Source organism: Alexandromys fortis, unplaced genomic scaffold (genome assembly GCF_014885135.2).
Source record: "Alexandromys fortis isolate MF-2015 unplaced genomic scaffold, M_Fortis_MF-2015_v1.1 scaffold_67, whole genome shotgun sequence".
Lineage (NCBI taxonomy): Eukaryota > Metazoa > Chordata > Mammalia > Rodentia > Cricetidae > Alexandromys > Alexandromys fortis.
In genome coordinates this window covers 7233897-7254981 of record NW_026067945.1, presented here as the reverse complement: position 1 = coordinate 7254981, position 21085 = coordinate 7233897, and the positions used below count along the sequence as shown (strand labels likewise).

Genomic DNA, 21085 nt, shown 5'->3' with positions numbered 1-21085 from the left:
CTTTCAAATAGACAGGGTTTTATTAAAGTTATGCGGTGCATTTGTCGTTCCTAATATCTGAAGAAAAAGGGATTAGCACGTGAGGATTTGCGCTGACGCATGCTGACATCTTAGCTGATGTATTTTCTGAGGTGTCGCACGATTAACACATCATGCCTTAGATTAGCTCCGCAAATGTTTGAGCAAAGCATATGGAATAGTACCACACAACGAGGAGAGCGGATAATTAGCTTATCTTGCTGAGAATGACAGGGTGCACATAGTGGCTGGACAGATTAACAGTAGCATCAGCTGGTGGCATGCTGGCCGACCACTGTGCACAGCCATTTATACAGTGAATGTTCTATAGACTCGCCCAGTGCTGAATGGAGTAGTTCTAGTGGAGCATCGTAAGCCTCGCTAGTGCCGCACCCCACACCCCCGTGTCTGCGCTCGGTGCGCTATTACCCAGTTACCGGGCTTCAGGCAAGGGGCTGGAGGTTGAAGTACACAGACGCAGAGACGCACTGACACACAGACCTTTTAACACTGGTACCAAAGCCCCAAGAGTGCCCCTTTATTGTGTTCAGGGGCAGATTATATAGAGATAGACATGCCCCAGCCAAACCCAGCAGAAACCACTCTCCTGCCATCAGGAACTCCTGAAGGTCTCGTGCTCAGAGCAGCTGTAGGCACTCAGATCAGGGGATTACAAGAAATTCAGGATCTGGGGTCTCGCTGCTCCCAACAGCTAGTACAGCCTGAAGAGAGTAATTCAATTTGTAATCCAGGATCATGCTTAATAAACCTCAGAGCTCAGACTTGAACCCACGTCTGTTACTGTTATACAGTAATTTCACTCTCCAAGGATTGCTTTCTTTTCAGTAACGGAGAAAATTGGTAATCGCCAAATATAATTGTATATCTTTACTAGATAAAAGTGAGGCTTGCTACTATGGGAAGGCTTGATGAGCACAGAAGATGGCTTAGAATGTGCTAGAAGGCAAGACTGAAGAAGCTTCTAAGCCATCTCATGGAATGGGAGAAGGCAGTTCAGCAAATGGTGGGTGGGGGGCTGCAGCAGATGGGCACCCTGTGTGTAGATCCAGATCCAAACACTGTGGAATAGTGGGTCTCAGCCTTCCCAATGCGGCAACCTTTTAATACAGTTCCACATGCTGAGCTGACTCCAACTATAAAATTATTTTCATTACTACTTTACAACTGTAGTTCTGCTACCATTGTAGCAAAATATCTCTGCTGATGGTCTTCGGGGGGTCACAACTACAGGTTGAGAACCACTGTTGGAGAAAATACAGGAAGAGGTAGGGGATACCAGGGTCCAAGGGCTAGGAAGAAAAGTGATGATGCCCAGAGATGAGGCGCATCCCAAAAGACCTTGAGTGGACAGGAAGGAAAGGTCATTGAAAACAAGAAAAAAAAGGAGTGAAGAATATACTGGGAGGCAGGAGGATAAGAGGATGTGGAGTGGGGGCACGGCCGAGGAAGGAAGATGCTGTTTGGTACAACTGTCTCATTCTTAGACATCTCTAGAACACAAGTGTTGCTGTTGTGCCGCTGACAATATAAAAGGAAGTGCGTCTGATGGGAGAAGAGGGCAGAGTGATTTAAGCAGGCTCCCATCTCTACAGTGCTTTTGAGGGGCAGCTGTGCCTAGCACAGCTGTGGTGGCCATGCCCGGAACGTGTTTACAGGCGAGGAACAGAGCACTCTTGTGCCCAGCTGCAACACAGGAAGGCTCATCGGGCTCAACTCCTATTAATTCTTTGCCTATTCATTATTACAGTGACCTTAAAGTCCCTGCTGGGCATTCAAGTGGGATGTCGTGTGTCATGCTCTTGGAATTCTATTGTAGTTCTGTGCTTACAAACCAGGGAAACTTCTACCCAGTTTGGGGCAACAGGGAGCATTTTACATGAAACTCTTAGAGCAAGGCTTCTATGCTACTGCCCAGAAGATTGTCACTGGCGCTGTTTACACATGGGAGAAGCAGTGTTTATCCTTCCTGCCTTATCTTCTCTGATTATGTTTTCTAATATATGCCAACTTTAAATGTGTGTACACAGCACACTGAAACTCTTGCTCAGTACTACACTCTCCTAGAGAACAGGCTGTAGTTTGAAGAGCTGAGAATACCAAATGTTCCTTTGTGGACTGTGGTTCCAACCCCATGTCCTTGAGCATATAAGTAAAGCTTCAAAGAGTTGATAAGATTATAAAACAGGGACTCATTTCTGCAGCGGGTGTGGAGTAGTGGTTTTCAACCTTCCTAATGCTGCGACCCTTTAATACAGTTCCTCATGTTGTGGTGACCCCCAACCATGAAGTTATTTCCGTTGCTACTTCGTACTATAATTTTGCTACTATTATGAATCATGTAAATATCTATGTTGTCTGGTGGTCCTTAGGTGACCCCTGTGAAATGGTCATTCAATCCCCAAAGGGTTGCAGCGCACAGGTTGGGAACCACTGATCTAGAGTGTGGCTGCCACCCCTGTATAAAAAAGTAGGACTGTCCTTACTAGGTGGTGGTGTTGAGAAAGCAAGTTGCGTGCAGTTAGAAACACAGAGAATTCAGCAGAATGGAATTGCACATTTTGTGTTTACCCAGAGAGAATCTAAAGGAACAGAAACTAAAGGGCAAATGCCTAGAAGAACATTGGCAAGCTGGCATGAGAACAGTGCCCAAGCTAAGGACCCGTCTTGTTGGACACTCTGTAAGAGAAAAATCTACAGGAACATGTGGCCAGTAATTTTGTTACTGAGAGAGTAGGGAGGTGTCTGAGGGCTTCATTTGTCCCAGCCTGAGGGAAAAAGGTAACCACTGAATTTGTCCTGAATTCACTCCAACACAGCTTGGGTGGGAACACAGAAGAGATCTGCACCCACCTTACTGGCTGGTGTCCTAATCACTTTTGCTAATGACTTGAAATTTGTAGAATATGTTATTAAGGTTAGTTCCTCTCCTCCTCTCGCCACTGCCCATGACAAGAATGTGGAGACCTCCCAACTCAGGAGAACTACTCAGGTCTGTGAAAATGGTTAGATTTCAAGACGGGAAAGCTGTGTTGACCAAGGTTATTCAACCTGGGGTGTGCTATAGGAGACTCCCACCCGAACTGTGGCCTTTGACATACAAACCCAATGCATACTTTCCATGGGTACACACAAATGTTAGGATCAGACAAACTGGTCCATCTTTCCTCACCATCTTCATCTCCACCTTAGAGTTTTGACACTTAAGTGTGGGAGAGATTGATTCCCAAGTTATTGATTTGTTTGTTATACTTTATAATTATATTTTATATCTACCAGTTTCTTCCTGGCGTTTAGAAATCAAATACATTTTCCTACACTGATGTCATTCCTAACAATCATGGTATGTTTTTTTACTGCGGTTCTTGTTTGAAAGGGATTTTGTATTTTCTGTTAGTTAGGCCTATCATATATGAAACCTTGTCATCCTCTCAGGACAGTCTCTGTGTCTTTTAGTTTGGTTTGGAGCATTGTTCATAGCTACAACACTGATGAGAATGCCTTTGGTGGAGATTGTTTTGTCCCTGTCACATTGAAAGTTTCTAACAGTGCCCCTGAGGGAATACTTCTGCTATAAATTTTTGTCAAGATTAAGATGTATTCCTGTGGTGCCTCTTTGTCTCTCAGTTTCATTGTGCGCATGAGTTGAGTTTGTCAAACATTTTTTTCTTCATAATCATGGGGGTGATTCATGTACCTGCTCATATCTTTTTGCTAATGTAATGAAGTCTTGTGGTTGATTTTTTTTTAAGATGGGATGCCCAGCTCTCCACCCTGGAATAAGCCCCTCTGTGCTATATGATACAGTGATATGGGATACTTTTGGCCTTTTTATTGCTGGATTTTATGATATACACATGCCTAAGATTTTACAGCTGTGATTAATACTGTGGCTAGTTAGTTTTCTGTTCTTCAAAATTCCTCATGAATAGAAAGCTCCAGTTGTGTTTAGCCTCCTTTGTTCTCTGGAAGTGTTTCATGGAGGTGGAGAGCTGATATTTCCCTTCATATTTGAGAGACTTTATTATTGAGGCATCTGAGAGGACAGGTTTTTCTAAGGTTTTATTAAATATTCATCTCCTGCTCTCCATATATATGTATATATATGCAGATGAATATATATCAGGATATATAGTCATATATATCTATAGTCATATACTTATCAGGATATATATAGTCATATATCAGGATAGATACAGCCATATAAATATATGATATATGATATCTATATATCAGGAGAGATATAGTCATGTATAAGAGGATATAGAGTCATATATAGTCATCTTATTTTTTTCTATAATTTATGTTTCTGTAAGCTGTAATTTTTCTCTAACTTACGTTTCTATAAATTGTAACTAAGCTGTAATTTTTCTCTAACTTATGTTTCTATAAATTGTAACTAGTAGAGGTTAGTTTATTTCATTTGAATATTCTACTAGTTTCTATATTTTGTATGTGTTAATAAATGTGTGTGGTGTGTACATATATGTAGGGTAATGGTCATATGCAGAGGACAGAGCAGAATTTCCATTGTCTTATTCTATGGCTCAACTCCTCATTGCCTTGAACAGGGGCTGCCATTAAACCAGAAGCTTGTTATTTCTGCTGGGCTGGTTGGTCAGCAAGCCCTGGGACTCTGTCTTTCCTCCACTCTCCCCAGAGAGTTACAGGCTCATGTAGCCATGCCTGGCTTTTTTACACAGGTACCAGGGATTTGAACTCAGGTCTCTGTGGCCCTCTGTGATCTTCATTTGTGATTGTTTCTCTTCCACTTGCCAATCACATTACTCATTGCCCATCTTTCTTACTAGTGTAAAGACAGAATCTTCCACACTCTGCTGGAACCCCAGCTTTCATTTCCTGGCAGACATCTTGGATTGTAAGAATAATCATTTTCTTTTAGCAAATGCCATTTTCTGATTTTTATCTTGATTCTTCATTGACCAAGAAGTGGGTTGTTTAATTTAGGCAACAAAGGACATTTTCTGTACATCTGTTTGTTTCTATATTATCTATCATTTCATTCTTTCATGTTCAGAAAATATTGACCCAACAATAGCTTACTTCCATAATTTTTCAAGGAGGTTTAGTGAGGAGATTGGGTGTATTATATCACTATACTTCCTAAGTTCAAATTGCCATGGTCATATCTTGTATGTACTCTGTTTTTTTGATGGACTTGCTCTAATAGTTACTTAGAAATCTGTCAAAACAATCTACTATGATTAGAAACTGCTCTTCTTGAATTTTGTTGCTTTTGGCTTTCTATATCCTTGGTTCTCAGTTCTTTCTTTTTACACATTGAAGTTGCTATTTTATGAATTATCTTATTAATAATTAAGAAGTAACCTATTTATAACTAATGCGGTTTTACTCTTTCGGTGACTTACATGGTTATAGCCATGCCAGCTTCCCTTTGTTAGTTCATTTATCTTCTTCTAACACACCAGTCAGGTGCCCTTTGATATCAGCTGTGAACTTCCCTTCCCTGGATCGCCGTGTCGGGGTGTTCAGATGTCATTTTAAGAGACGTAGGCACCAAGCCACGATGGCAGGAATGTCGTTCTTAGGCACAGTGCAGCGTGGACAGGGTTTTGTTGGAGGTTGGTGGCTCGAGGTTGTTGCTGATCTTTTGACACGTTCGGTGCTGATTGATCTTCTGATAGTCTCCTCATTAATATCTCACAGGTGCCCGGTCGGGTATGCTCTCAAGTTTAGCAGAATTTTATCTTCAAGTTATATCTATTAGAGATACACACATAGACAGGTTTGTGTCTGCATGTATGCATGTATGTATGTATACACTGTGCTTGAAAGAACCTTTTTAAATTTATCCAATTTTATAGCTATACCAGAAATACACGAGACATGATGACTGTGTGGCAGGTTTCGGCCTCAGATAAACTGACACTAACATGGTTTCTCCACAGCATGTTTAACTGGACGGTGCCCTTTCTTTCCCTGCTGGCCTGTTTGATTCTGGTCATAGCCACGGTGGCTTTGTATTTCATTCCTCTGCGGTATATCATTCTGCTCTGGGGTAAGTCTGACATGATCCTTTTTGCTAGCAGGCAGTTCCAGGTAAGGACAAATTATTCATTTTTAAAGTACGACCGTAAACTTTAAACGTGCTCTTGTTACCAATTAAACATGAGATTAAGGAAAACATTTGGGGAATGAAAACTTCCAGGACCTTTCCGCAAAGGCCAGTTGCGTAAGGGCTCACCGTGGATATTTATAAGCCCTGTACAGAATCACAATCAAATGAAACTGTGATCAGGCTTCCTATTTCCCTTTAGGCTTCCCTGTCGTAAATCCCCTCGACTAATATATGGCAGTGCCCTAGTAACTTTCCAGAAGCACGGTGGTTCAAACAGTGGGCAAACACCTGCGTCTTGCCCTTTACAGACAGTAAAAATGGGTCTGGCCACCGCCTCGCCACTTCTGACACACTTCCTTTCAACTGCGGGGAAGAAATAAGCTAACCTCATAGTTAAATCCAGAAGCACTGGGGTGAGGGATGGACATCTGTGACTACCTACGCAGTGGGTGAAAGAGGAGGCGGGTATGGTTTGCAGAGGACCTGGCTTGCCTGCATTAACTTTAGCCACGTGGAGAAAGCAACAAGAAAAATGGTCAGGTTGGCACCCATTTCATGACTAGATTTCACAGTCAAGCAAGCAACTGGACCAAACAGAAGCCTCTTTGTGAACTCCTACAACTTTGCTGGGATGACGCATACCCACGTCATTGATGGAGAAGCCAGGGGCCTTTGTCTTAGGCCTGTTGCTGAATCCATCCCCCATCCTCATCATTTCCTGGGATCTAGCACGTCAAGACATTCAAGGAAGTCCTGAAGACGAGAGACCGCTGGGATGCATTTGCTCGGAAGCAACAGCAGAAAGCCGGGAAATGGAGATAAAAGCTGCAGCCTTTTCTAGAGCCATCAAGCAATTCTACCAAGGTGGTGGTGGAGGGAACCTGCTGATGAGAAAAGCCAAAGTGGACATTAGGAAATAGGAGTTATTGGAGAAAGGAAAGAACTCGTAAGAATACAGAACAGCAAGGAGTGTGTGTACAGAGAGTAGCATGGTCATTCTCTATAATTTTTAGGAGATGGAATTTCTCTTTTTTAACATTTTTATTTATTCTTCTCTCATACCATACAACCTGACCACAGCTTCCCCTCCCTCCACTTCTCCCAGCCTCCCTCACTTCCACTCTCCTCATGAATCATTCCCAGTCCCAATAACCCACCAGAAAAGAATGGGCCTCCCGGTAATATAAACTGAACACGGCATAACAAGATACAATAAGAGCAGGCATAAGCCCTCGCGTCAAGGCTGGTGAGGCATCCAAGTAGGAGGAAAAGGGTCCCCCAAACAGGCAAAAAAATCAGAGAAATTCCCACTTTCACTGTCAGGAGTCCCCCAAAACATCAAGCCAACAATCCTAATGTATATTCAGAGGACCTAGTGCAGACACATGCAGGCTGTGTGATCGCTGCTTCCGTCTCTGTGAGCCCCCATGAGCCCTGCTTAGTTGACTCTGGAGGACGTGTTCTCCTCGTGTCCTAGGAGATGAAATCTAGTAGACGGCTCTCTCCATTGTAGCCAGTCAGAGTAAGAACATATTCTAATTCCCTTTAATTCAGGGAGTTTTGACTTAAAAATATTGGGCATGAATGAGGATCAAGTGTGAAGTTTGAAACACAGCTGCATTGTATAGCAAGCATAATTTTATTCTTTCTTCATTGTTCATTTTCAAATTCAATATCATTTACTGTTTGCACTTAGATGTTATCTTCTAACCAGAAGAGACTAATAATGATAAGCCTTTGGCTACTGTCTTGTTCACATTGAGTTGAATGCCATGGTCAGCTGTTAAATGTTATACATAGTTGATTATTCTTCTATGCTCCTTTTGTTCAACAATTAAGGCTGAAACAGCCTTTCCTGTATTTCCTCAAGACATGGCTTGCCTGAATCCTATGAACACTCTCATCTCTAGATGTGTAAGTTCCATGTATACTGACACAGTATTTGCCTCTAACCTATGCTTGTTCTCCTTTGTCTTTTAAAACCTTAGTAATCACCTGGATTACTAATATATAATACTATATAAAATATGGTAAATAATTGTCATACTCCATTTTTAGGGACCGGCAAAGGAAAAGCCAGCCTTGGTTCAGGACAGACATTTCTTTTGCTACTATTTTTGATCCCTGGCTCTCTAAATCAGGGCTATGGAGGGCATTCAGATATGAAGAGACTACATGGTTCTATTTTGTCTTCTGATTGTTGATTTTGGCAGTCGGTGCCTCTATTTTCCCAAATCACTTTGACTTCTGATTTCATCTTCTCGTATCTTAGCAGCTTTCTAACATCTCTTCGCATAAACTTAATAAAAGATTTCTCTACCTGGCTTTCAGTTTGTGGCTAATATTGTTAAACAGAGCAGAATTCTTTCTGCTCTTCTTGTCCCAAACAAACCTCTCTAGTCTTTTATTTTGGTTGCTTACTTCTACATGATAGACAATAGTTGATAATTTATTGATGAATTTACTAATTGGTAATGGAGTCCAAGGCTTAAAACATCAATACATAGTTGCTTGCCTCCTCTCCTTATGCAAGACACACATTGCATTTTGAAATATATTCGTAGTTCTATTATAATCTCTCCTTCCTCAAGTTAGTTATTAGTTATGAGTTAGGTATTAGTTAGCATAAGCTCAGAGAATATTCCTCTCTTACATGTCATTTAAATGACTAAATCCTCTAATAGACTCATACCCTGTCACTAAGAAAAAATCACACACACGCACACACACACACACACACACACACACACACCTAAAACGTTCATTGCTCCTTCTAACTTTGTTAAGGTTTCAATGTCTTATTCTTAAGATTACCCGTTAATTTTTGTTGATTGCTAAGCCAGATGAATTAGTATCAAACACTAATTGATGTCTTTATCCCTTTGGAAAAATTAACCAAATTTTATGCACTAGGTTTCATATTTTATACAGTAAATACTTTTGTAAATGCATTTCAAGCACAGACATGATTTGACATAAACCTATGAAAACAGCTTAACTTCAGAACTCTCATGGGAAATACTACTGGACTCGGAAAATTCACCATGAGGTTTTGACAGGGGAAACACTGCTCTTGTGCTTTGGCTCTGTGGTGTGTAGTGTAGACATCTGGGTGTAAACACTATGTAAGAAAGAGTTGGAAACAGGAACAATTGACTCTGAATGTTCACAGTTGTGTTCTCTAAAAGTGACCTGCTGTGGCACCCACCACTTCTTTATTTTGGAAGCGGGACTTTGGGAATTCTCACCAAGGGTCAGTTATAAAGACATTCTGAAATTGTCCTTAGGAAGCTTTTCTACTGGTCTTTGCTAACTTGTAAGATACACACATTTCTGGAAGTCTCTGTGAAACTTTGCTAACCTGTGTGATATATACACTTCCAGAGGATCACACAATTTCCACTCTTCAATCTTAGGCCTGCTTTTTGTTCCTTATGAGATGTTTCCCCTAATTACTTTGATACTGTTTTTTATCATGGTTGTTGCCATGATTATCCATCAGTTCTGGTCTCGGACACTTCCGTTGCTGCAAGGTAGATAGAAACTCTTCATGCTACATTTTGAGTCTTTTGTAAGAAGAGATGATGACCTACGCACCTTGTATTTCCATTCAAGAACATGGTATCGTCACAAGAAAGGAACTCAGGATTTGAGAGGATAAGAGTGGCTTCTCTGACTTACACTCAACCAAAGTGCTGGTAGTTGGGACTGTGCACAATGTCCTCAGGTATACTTGATAGGCGGTGGCATTCTATGCCACGTGGTTGTAATTGTGTCATGATAATGCAGAGCAGACACACAATTTCTCCAAGTGATTTCTTTTTCCCTATTGGAGGCCTCAGCTCCATTCACTGATCCGTATGTTGTATGGTCTGGGGCCATTCACCAATAATTTTATTACCATATGTTCTACCCCAAAATTTGACTCTTTCCCCACCCCTTGACTAACAATATTAAGAACAGAGAACTATCTGTATCATTTCAGTTGAAAAAAAAAAGAAGAAGAAGAAGAAGAGGCGGTGGTAGGACATGCTTTTAATCCCATACTTGGGAGGCAGGGGTAGGCAGATTTCTGTAAATCTGAGGCTAGCCTGGTCTACACGAGCTAGTTCCAGGACATCCAGGGCTACACTGAGAAACCCTGTCTTGAAAAACAAACAAACAAAAACATATCTAGCATTATGAGTAGTATTCACTGGATGAAGATACAAATTCCATGTTTGGATATGTGCTCCCGAAACAGTGCCTATAATTCATAGTGGCACAAAGACCTTTTTTGTCACTGTCTTCTTGGGGTATTACCTAAGTGGCATCTACAGTCCCAATTCTAGTTCTGCTCTATTGTTGGTTGATTGCAGATTAGAACGTCCTTGCCTCTATTATTCAACATGGTTTCTATCATCAACCTGGAAACTAGAGGGAAAGATTTTGTTACAAAGATCGGGTTGTTAAAAATCTTGGACCCGGGAGAACTAAGTGATATACCTGCAATCGTGGTTAACACGTTAGGAAGCTAGAGCGGGAGGCCAGGTATGCCTGTCCCTTTGCTATTGCCCTATTACCCTGTAAAGTTGGCCAAGAGGTCTGTGATATCCTCTTCATACTTGATCTCACATAATAGACAATTCAGCAGAATACCTGAAATTGTCAAACCTAAGATACCTTAAAAAACGAGCTATGACTCTGAAGCATGCAAGCTGAATACCTTGTGATTTTTATTCCAAGTGTTTCAAACGTAGTCAGTCTCACTGCATTGTGGACTCCTTCTGCCTTTCCGGGTGCGTCTGAGCCGCTGTGCAGGTTTGTAATCTTCCCAGTGACTAAGAATGCAGTGTTTTGATCGGCTGTGATATTATCCCTGCCTTGCTGTTCGTTGCAAAGGCTCCAGATGCGCACACTATATATAATTAACAATAGAAGATACATCTTTTCTCAATACGTCTTTGTCTCCCTTCATCACTTTGCCTTGTCTGTTTTTCTTTTGCCAAAGAGCCCATGCTACAATTAAATGTCTTTAGAATAACACAGTGAGAGTGTTTTAGTTTAAAGGAACGCTGGGGGGGAATTTTAGTTCCAAACACGAAGCTTGCTGTGGGGGTGCAGGGAAGAAAGGCAGAGTGCAGCTTTGACTTGAAGGAAAGGGGGAACATTACTGAGATCCTACCCTCGCCCAACCACCAAGCCACCATTTACTCATGAACAATGGCCTGCTCCCATTTGCAAAGCAGATGTAAATCTGACCCCCCAAAGAAAGGACTGGAGGGTGTCATTGTGTCAGGTACAATGCCATGCAGGAAGTCTAGTCCTTAGATGAAGGCAAAGTCATATTTAATGAACAAAGGGAAACATCAAACCTTTTATGTGATGGGGACTGTTGAACTTGGCTTCTGAGTAGGAGCCATTCAGAGCACAACTAAGCTGAGCTTTCATTCAGCATCATTGGGACAGGCGGGCCTTCAGATACGCTCCTTGTTAAACAAGCACCCTGTGGCAAAACTTCAGAAAGCCACCTAGTCTTTCTGCTTCTAAAACTCAACATGAAAAAAAAAGGGGGGGGGTTGACATTTGGTGAAAAGACTATAGCTTATGAGATCTGGATAAGGCAGAGGCACCCCAAGGAGCAGAGTAGAAGACAAAAGAAGGATGGGAGGAATCTTTGTCTGCAGAGGAATCCATGTTCTGGGCATGCCCAGAAATCCATATGCCCGGCCAAAGATTGACAGAGGCTGCATGGTCACTTGGCATCTTGGACATTGAAGCTCATTCTAATTGCTACTGTCCCCATGCGAAGTTGCTTGGACAAACATGTGTGGCAGCGTTGCAGTCCGTAAATGAAGTTAGTCACCACAGCATGATAATTTTCCAATAATAACTTTTCACAGTTTCTGCCAGCAACGTGCAATCAACGTGTCAAGCTGTGTTCTGCGAGAAAAGAGGATCCTGGGAAAAGGAGTAGAGGGAGAGCGGTTGCTGGAGTTTCTTTCTACCCACTGAAGCTCCCACCCTCTTCTCTCCGCAGCTATGTATTGTCCGGAGCATCCAAGCAGGGACTTGTGTTGACTAGTAAAGGGCTTTTCCCATTCTGGGACATCTGTCTCCATAGCAGAGGAGGCTCTTAGTCGGTGCTTACCCAAAGAGCCAATCGGTTCTCCCATTTCAGTGCATGTTTCTGCAGTCCTGCTGCTGGGATTGTAATGGGATTTTCACAGCTGAAGAAGGCAGAGTCCCCTTTTCACAGCACAGCCCTCCGTCAGTTCAGGAAAAAGTTTTTGTGAATGATGTCATGTGACAGAAACATGTGTACAGCTAGAAGTACAGTGATTGTGTTCACACTAATTTGTAGTTGTGGGTATCTCTCCTTCTCCCACTCAGGCATGTTTTCAAAGATAGATGGTAGATAGGTAGATAGAGATGGAGAATAAATAGATGATAGATAGATAGATAGATAGATAGACAGACAGACAGACAGACAGACAGACAGACAGACAGACAGTTGGGTGGGGGGATGGATGGATGGATGGATGGATGGGTGGATGGATGGATGGATGGATAGATAAATAGACAGACAGACAGACAGTTGGGTGGGGGGATGGATGGATGGATGGATGGATGGATAGATAGATAGATAGACAGACAGACAATGGGTGGATGGATGGATGAATGGACAGATGGACAAACATACAGATAAATAGATGGGTAGATAGATAAATGATAGATAGATAGATGAATGGACAGATGGACGGACAGACAGAAAGACAGATAAATGGATGGATAGACAGATATAGATAGATAGATAGATAGATAGATAGATAGATAGATAGATAAATGGAGGATGGACATATGGATAGGGAGACGGATAACTGGATAGATGGATAGATGGGTAGATATGAACAATAAACACATCATATTTTTGTTTTGTAGGCATAAATAAATTTACTAAGAAGCTTCGAAATCCTTATTCCATCGACAATAATGAGCTGCTGGATTTTCTCTCCAGGGTGCCCTCGGACGTTCAAAAGGTAGGTGATGATTGGTCACCACCCCCAGGGGCAGCAGCATTGAGTTCTTGCCAGTCCTAGTGATTTGGACAGGCGCATGGCGGTGGTTGTGTGAGAGACTGAAACGAGGACTCAGAAAATCCCTAAAGCATTCTTCCTGGGAGGTGGTGGGGGAGAAGAGCCAGCCCTTGGTCCAAAGGATATGACGACTGGGGGAAATTATCCTGCAAAAGAGCTACTTAGGAACGAATCCGGAACTCATACTGAGTAGCTATGGGCTGCAGCATCGGTCCCCTTTTGATGGCTCGCCTCCCTGAAGAGACTGAGATGAGCTTGGAGGAGGCGCCGGAGATCCTGTGCTGAGAGACCCTGCTTATTTTCTTAGCTCTCCAGATGGCGGGCATTTTCAGGGAAAGAGGAGACAAGAGGATTATTCTCTTTATTCCTTTCTTGCCCCAATTATCTCTTCAGCCTGCCCTCTATCCCCTTTCCTCTAAAGACAGAGGAATGCTGAGGGCAAAGGCCCTCCGTACGCTGATCCACACAGAAGTGGTGGTGGGAAATCAAATTGGAGATCAATCGCAAGTATTATTCACAGGTAATGCTCACTTAGTCCAGCAGCGTCCCAATTTTGTGGATGCACAGAGATTAACAAAGGCAACGGTGAAAGGAAGTCCCGAAGAATGGCGGCCCCATCCAGGGCCCTGCGAACTTGCCTGCACCAAAGCCAGAGGAAGGCAGGCAGGCTGTCATTTCCACTAATGGAGAAGAGTGACCACTGAATAGGTAAAGGGGGATAGCGTGGCATGAAGCATCATCAAGATGATCAAAGGCACAGCCTTTTCTTTTCAAGGAGAACCCCAATTCGAGTATCGATTTTCTCATGGAGCCAATGTAGCATAATTGCTTTCCCAGTGTAGTGTCTTCAGGTGGATTAGAGACACATGGGGCTGGCGGTCTCAAGGGCCCCTCCCCCTTTCATCCACATTTTACAGATGAAAATGGACTCTGTGGTGCTTTAAAAAAAACAAAGATAACGAACAAAACAACAACAACAGCAGAAACTTTACATCATGACATAAACCTGTTCAAATCAGTGAGCATCAAATCTGTTCTGCAGATATATCTACTCTCTAGCTTTACATGGCATAATTGAGAAATAATAGCGTGGCCTTTGTGTGTTCTGCATTTAAGATCAACAGTTATAGTATCTTCTATTATCCTGGGGACTTTGATGAAACTCAGGATGGAAAGGATATATTTGTTTTTTTGTTTAGAGGGTTGTGGCAAAGCATAGGCTAATGGAAGTATAGGTATAACATCTTTGGGGAATTTGGCAGAAATGCTAAAAGTAGGGAGCACATGTGTCCGGTAACATAAATGCATTCTACCCTCAGCCTACCAGAGCTACACATGAAAACACTATGCTTGCAATGTCCCGTCACTGGGGTTACAGTGTGTGAGTCCATACAGCATCTGTGACTAGACATTCCCCATCAGTTGCGTCTCTCCACGGTCCTGGCAACAGCCCTTGGAGTGTTCACCCAGGTATACTTGGTGTATTTACAGAGAGATACATATGGTAACAATTTGAAAGAGAGTCCTCCACGCATTAGCATGAGCGCCCCTGTCCCCACCCTTGGTGCCTTTTAATGGCAATGACGGTGTGCCTCTGGGGACTCCCCAAGGGCTCATCTTTATCACAGATGTTCCAGTCATTACAGTATAGTCAAGTTAATTTTAAGACATCTACAGAAGTTTGGGACCTACCACCCATTTCAATATTTTGCCCCCTCTTAGGTAAAATTAATGATGGTAAGAGCCTGAATAGTCCCCCACCATTGTCGTACTTTGAAAGGAATAATACTCAGTAAGCTGTCGTATCATAACATATGATCAACAATCCCAAAAAGTAGTTATTAGGTTATTTACGGTTGGAAGCTGGTATGAGCAAGACCAAGATCAGGGGCAGCAGTTCCGACGCCCATAGAAGCCCATGCATCCCATTAGAGAAATCTGCTTTTAATACTTTGGTTTCAAGGAATGATGCATGACTTCTGAAAGCCTTCCTGCAATTAATCCCCTCCACGGTCCTGTGTTTAAATAATGATTCATTGCCTTTGAACCTTCCTTCCTTCCTTTGCCTTGCCGTGTCCTCGGGGAGCCATTAACACGCTCTGTGGCGAGCTAGGGTTACCTAACTGCCAGCATCATGTCTGTTTGTTTTCACAGGTGCAGTATGCAGAGCTGAAGCTCGGTGGCAGCCACAGCCCACTTCGGAAGAAGCGGAGTACCGTCTAGGGCTCACGCTGACTGAGGACCCCAGGCTCCCGCGTGTAGCTGATCAGACCTCCGTTGGGGTTGCTCCAGTGGTATGGAGGTGCCTGGAAATGGGTGCTCTGTGCAGCTCTCTCATCATCCTCTACTCTCTTCACATCTACGGATGCGCACAAGCCTGCACATATGTCCCCATGCATGGGTATCCTGATGCCTACACAGTCAGCTCAACCAAAGTCACCAAGTCTAAGACTGTGAGAGTCTCTCATCCATTTGTAGGAAAGACATAAAACAAGGTGGCCACAGAGCTGAACTCTGTCCGTGAGAGCAAACAGGAGACTCACCTGATTCTAGGATGATGCTGAACTTACTTCAATACCGTCAGCAGATTTTCACTAAGATACAGTCATTTCCGTCTGGAGCTGGTGTGGCTCACAATCACAACAATGAAGAAGCCAAGGCAGGACAGTCGCAAGCTCTGTGCCAGCCCAAGAGTTGTAACATTCCAGTCTCTGCTCTGTTACATAGTTCTGTCATAAAATGCGGCAATCCACAGAGGTGAGGTTCTTTCCGGTCTCACCCTCACCCCCACCCCCTGCACTTGTTTCAGATTATTCTGCCACCGTTTATCTATCCAGATGATGTGCATTAGAACATGAACATTTAGTGATGTCTAGAACTAACCCAAATATATTGGAATCAGCTGTGATTCCTCAAGTCATGGTCATGATTTTGATGACCGTTCAGTAATGGATGCCAGCCTGGATGGCATTTCAGCTGTGGTTGGCAAGGGGTGTCACCGACGGTCCCAATGAAGAATAAGGATTTAATGATAATATTTTGTTGCTGGGAAAATGCCATTTCCTCCAACTTCACTTTTCTCGTATTACCAAAACCAGATGTCAGTATGCATCCTTGCAGAGATGATGCGGGTTGGGGGAGACTAATTAGTAAATGCAGGAAGTACTTAGGAATATGAACGTAGGAAGGGACTTACTTAGAGACTTGGTGAAATACAGTCATTTCAGTGACCCGATGTTGTAAGCAGACAGTTAACATGCTTTTGGCTGTCTGAATTTGTCTTTTGTTTTTCTCAGGGTCAAAATAAGATAAAGACAATACAATTTCATTTCAAAGCCCTGTTCATACCAAACAACCACCAAAAAGTCCTCTCTAAATAGCATGCGTATGAGTCCTGAGCTCCTAACAACTCCACAGCACACCCGGCTAATTTGAAAACAATTAATTTTGTGCATGTAGAAAATGTATACAGATCTTATTGTGTTAAAATTATATATAAGCTTTAAAATCTGTATTTCCTTGACACATACTTGCTATGTGATGTTTGTATATATATATATATATACAGTTATATATTATAAAGAGAAGTTGAAGCGAAAAGATGGAATTTACTTATGTTTACTTCTTTCTTTGTTTGTTTCTGCATTGTAACTTAATAACCTTCTAACAAAATGTTTTATGAAAAATGCCAAAGATTCTAAACTTTATCATCTCACGTCTGTTTTTCTTCATATTCTTCTTCCTGGTTTCTTTGTGGCAGAGCCCGATTCCTGCATGATTTGATTTACTTCAAGTTAATGAAGCTGGCTGGAAAAGAGCCTTGAAGAGATTCTAAAAGCCCCAGTAAATCTGTTAGTTGTACATACAATAGCTACTCGAGAACGTCTTTGTCTAACCAGTTACTCAATCTTCTGTGTAAACAATACCGCATTGTCTTGTTCCTGTCATCCAGTTTATCATAGTCTGTCATTTAGTAATGACCCAAGGCAGACATCTTTAAGCCGACGTGTGAGATCTGATCAGTCATTGGAATGAAAACTTTTGGGAGCAAAATAACCCCTTATTTATTTAAATGTAGATCCCATCCTTCATGACTGTTCTTTTGCTTTAGAATTTCTAAATGAAATAATTTATCAGACAAGAAGGTATCATTAGTGAGGATTCTTTTCTCTCTAGCCCAAATAGAACTCACAGCATTAAATTTAGGACACAAATGCCAGCTGGTATTTGGGAGCAAGACAGGGCCAACTTCTCCTAAACTCTCTACTGAAGACAATCACTAGTTGATTAAATTGACATTGCGTGTGAGAAAATGAGTGTCTTTTGGAAGTGAAATGTTAAGATTTATATAATTATTATAGTTGTACAGGTCTAATCTTTGCAGACTCTGTTTAGCCCAGGATCTCAGAAAATGATAAATACTATAATTTAATACCTTATTCCATCTTGAGGAAGCACCTGTCACAAACTGTGGGCAGAACTATTATCCTTGTGTGCATGACACCAAAACTATTATGAGTTTCCTTTTTCTTCCACCACTATTTGATACACAAAAGGAAGATTTATTTTAACCCAAGATCTTACCCACTTCTTCAAGATCTTTCTTCTTCTTCCTGAGAATGTTGACAATTTGCGCTTCTGGAAAGCACTCCTATGGCATGTCCAGATTTGTCAGCATGACAGTTTGTATGCTTTGGGACCAGTATTGAATAACATGCATGCTACTAGAATAGAATCACTGCAGTACCACAGCAGTGAATTTGATAGCTGATCACCACTCTCAAAACAGAAAAGACAAATGAAACTAAATTCCCCACACTTCAACAATTCAGACATAAGTATTTGGAGCCTCATTCCCTAGTGTCCCAACATGCCTTACATTGACATCTGGAGCCTAACCCTTAAATACTCACAGCACTTCACACAAAAGACCAGTGTAGTGGGATATTTGTAATCTGTGTGAAAATGTTATTGCTATGATTGATGGAATAAAAAGCTGAATGGCCAATAGCTAGGGAGGCGGTATAGGTGGGACCTCCTGGGACGAAGAGGACTCTGGGAAGGAAAAGGCAGAGCTGCCAGTCAGCTATGGAGAGGAAACGGGAGGAACAAGATGGAAGAAAGCTAATGCCATGGGACAGAACAGAGATTTAAAAATATGAGTTAATTCAAGTTATAAGAGCTAGTTAGGAACAAGCCAAAAATATTGGCTGAGCTTTCATAGTTAATAAGAAACCTCCAGGTCATTATTTGGGAGCTGGCTGGTGGGATAGAGAAAGACTCAACTCCTTACTGGCAAGTCTTTAGAACATGAATCTTATTATAAAACTTACTTAGAAGCAGTACCAAGAGCTCCATTTGACCCCTCAGACTTGGGCCAACATGTGAATTCCATGATAAAAAGACTAAGTGATTTCTCTTTTACTTGCAATAACGTAACTACCATCTGCTTCTCTGAGTGGCATGATTTTTTCTCTCTCTAGAAGCTCACTCACTGTTTTATTGGAGTATATTTCAATAAATTATGTATTTGTGTCTTGGTAAATTATTTTGTTAGTGCATCACTGTCTTTCCTATGTTGTTTTGCATGGCATCTGCTTTGTGACTAGCAGGCAGGTAGCATACGTAGTGTGGATACTCAGAATGGAGGTCCAATCACGTCTAGGAAAAGATGGACGATAAGGTGCAAGATATAGCCACATTAGACAGAGTGTGTGAAATCCACTTAATGATCTTGGAGAAATTTGAAAATTGCATATTCACACTGTTTGACTTAAAGATAATTAAGTGGAAATACTGAAGTTGTATGAAGTGTTCACAGTTCTCTTTTTAACCCCATACTCCCATTTCTAGCTCTACCAAAATACCTTAAAGGCTTGTCTCCTGGACCGGGGGAGGGGGGGCAGGGGTCTCCTTGGATATACTTAATTAAAATGTTTGTACTTTTCTCTCATCTCCAAACCCATAAAATGTAGTCACTTAAGGGTCGATGTGGTCGTGTTTCTATCCTGATGGCCATGACCACCTTGCAGGTCAACTGTCTGCAGTATCCACATATCATGCAAATGGTGTTAGTGCTGGCAGTCCTATTGGGCTGGGCTAGTCTTCTTACAGATATCCCTTTCACTGTTGATCGCTCCCCCTAGTATTTCTCACTAAGTAAATTCTGTTCTTCAAATCGTTCAAAGTTCTGCTCTGATGATGCTACCTTTGTCTTTATGCTCTATGAGTTTCCACTTCCTAATGCAGTGTTATGGTGAGGGCATCAGCTGGTGAGTTTGGCCGTGTTAACAGTGCACATCACTTATGAAAACAATCTTGCCATCCTGAAGGACCTTCATCCAAATTACCTTCCGAATGCCTTGTCTTCAAGCACAAATATCCAATAATTTGAAGAACACGGTTTGAGGGAATGAACTTTAGAGGATTCAACCGAAACATCAAAAAAAATCTTTACGTCTATTGTAGGTCAAAGCTCCCACAGGCCTTGTCCCTGGTATTCTCTCCAGAACACGCCAACATGTAAGTCACTCCGAAACATGGATCTAACAGTACAACCACAGACCATTTGTGTTTATGTCTTTTCATATGTTGCTATTAGAAAAAAGTAATAATAAGGATAGATTATTATTCATATCCTGGATAATAATTATTACATGAAGTAGAGAGCTTATTTTGTATGATATATATGATTTCTGGCTATGTTAATGTCAAACCATTCAATTATACAATGTCTTAAATTTGAAGACATTCTTACAAGGCAATAGAAAAATGTAATATTTGTGAACTATAAAATGACTTTTTGATTCTTCTCTTATTTTCTTGTAACTTAGCAATTAACATATTAAACACAGATTGGTACGCATGAGCAGAATAGGCAACATTCCCCTAGTGGAGCCAGATAGCAATGGACTGAAGTTTTATAAAACTTTTGTTCTAGTTGCAGTGGGTGGCTTAGCAATTAGGAAAGTATAGAGAATAGTTCTGAGTCATTTGTAGTGTTCCTAAAATAGACTAATGGTGCCCCAGGCTTATGTAGCATTGTACAGTGAGAGCAAATAGCAAAGTCTAATTGGGAAATTATAAGAGAAAATGAGGAGGAATTGGCATCACTGGGGAGAGAGAGCGGAGTCAAAGATGGCTGTTTGATTCAAGGAAATAAAATGTATGTAATTTATAGTCTTTCTCCAAGTCTAGGGAAGTAGTGTTGATCTTTTGCTATTGAAATTAGTAGAGTGGGAATCATGGGTGGACTATGGGAGTCAGTATTGAGGTTGAGGAGCCTAAAGAGCCTCCAATGGCAATAATAAGAAGGTAATAATGATAGCCATAGTGATAATAATAATAAATAATGAGAAGGTAACACTGTGTGTAGAAAGTGCTCAAAGAAGAAGCATTCCATACCTAGGAGAAGTATATTTCAGGACTATCACTCAAACTGAGGAAAGCCTTGCTGTCTCAGAAAATGGGTCTTGAAGACAGCATTCAAACATGTAATCATGAGGTGGTTAAGAGTGTGGATAACCAAGCTGGCTTATTTGGTAAAGCCCCAGGTGTACCAGCGTGAGAACCAGAATTCAGATTCCCACCTCCCACATAAGAGTAGGATATAGTGACACATGTCCATAAGGCAGGTGCAGGGAGATAGAGACAGGGTGGATCCTTGGAGTTCACAGGGAAGCCAGTTCCTGGAAACACCAGATTCATTGAGAGACCTTGTTTCCAAAAGTAAGGGTGGGTGTGACTAATGAGATAGCTCAACAAATTAAGGTGTGTGGCCAAGCCTAGCAGCCTGAATTCAATCCTAGGGCACACTTTGTAGAAGGAGACAAAACAGCTTCCATAAGCTGTTCTCAAGCCTCCACATTTGTAG

The 21085-nt window shown here is 41.8% G+C and overlaps 1 protein-coding gene across 4 annotated transcripts in view; it reads left to right on the top strand.

Moving 5' to 3' along the window:
• Mctp2 (multiple C2 and transmembrane domain containing 2) overlaps window positions 1–20799 on the top strand; it is a 213852-nt gene extending 193053 nt beyond the window's left edge. For 3 of the 4 annotated variants that reach the window (XM_050149129.1, XM_050149127.1, XM_050149130.1), the window contains exons 21-23: window positions 5967–6076; window positions 13058–13155; window positions 15367–20796. In XM_050149129.1, the coding sequence (XP_050005086.1) occupies window positions 5967–6076; window positions 13058–13155; window positions 15367–15435 (277 nt within the window). In that variant the 3' untranslated portion in view covers window positions 15436–20796. Of the gene's footprint in view, window positions 1–5966; window positions 6077–13057; window positions 13156–15366 lie in introns of all 4 variants that reach the window. The other variant, XM_050149131.1, reaches the window with a different exon arrangement.
• Window positions 20800–21085: the final 286 nt, after the last annotated feature.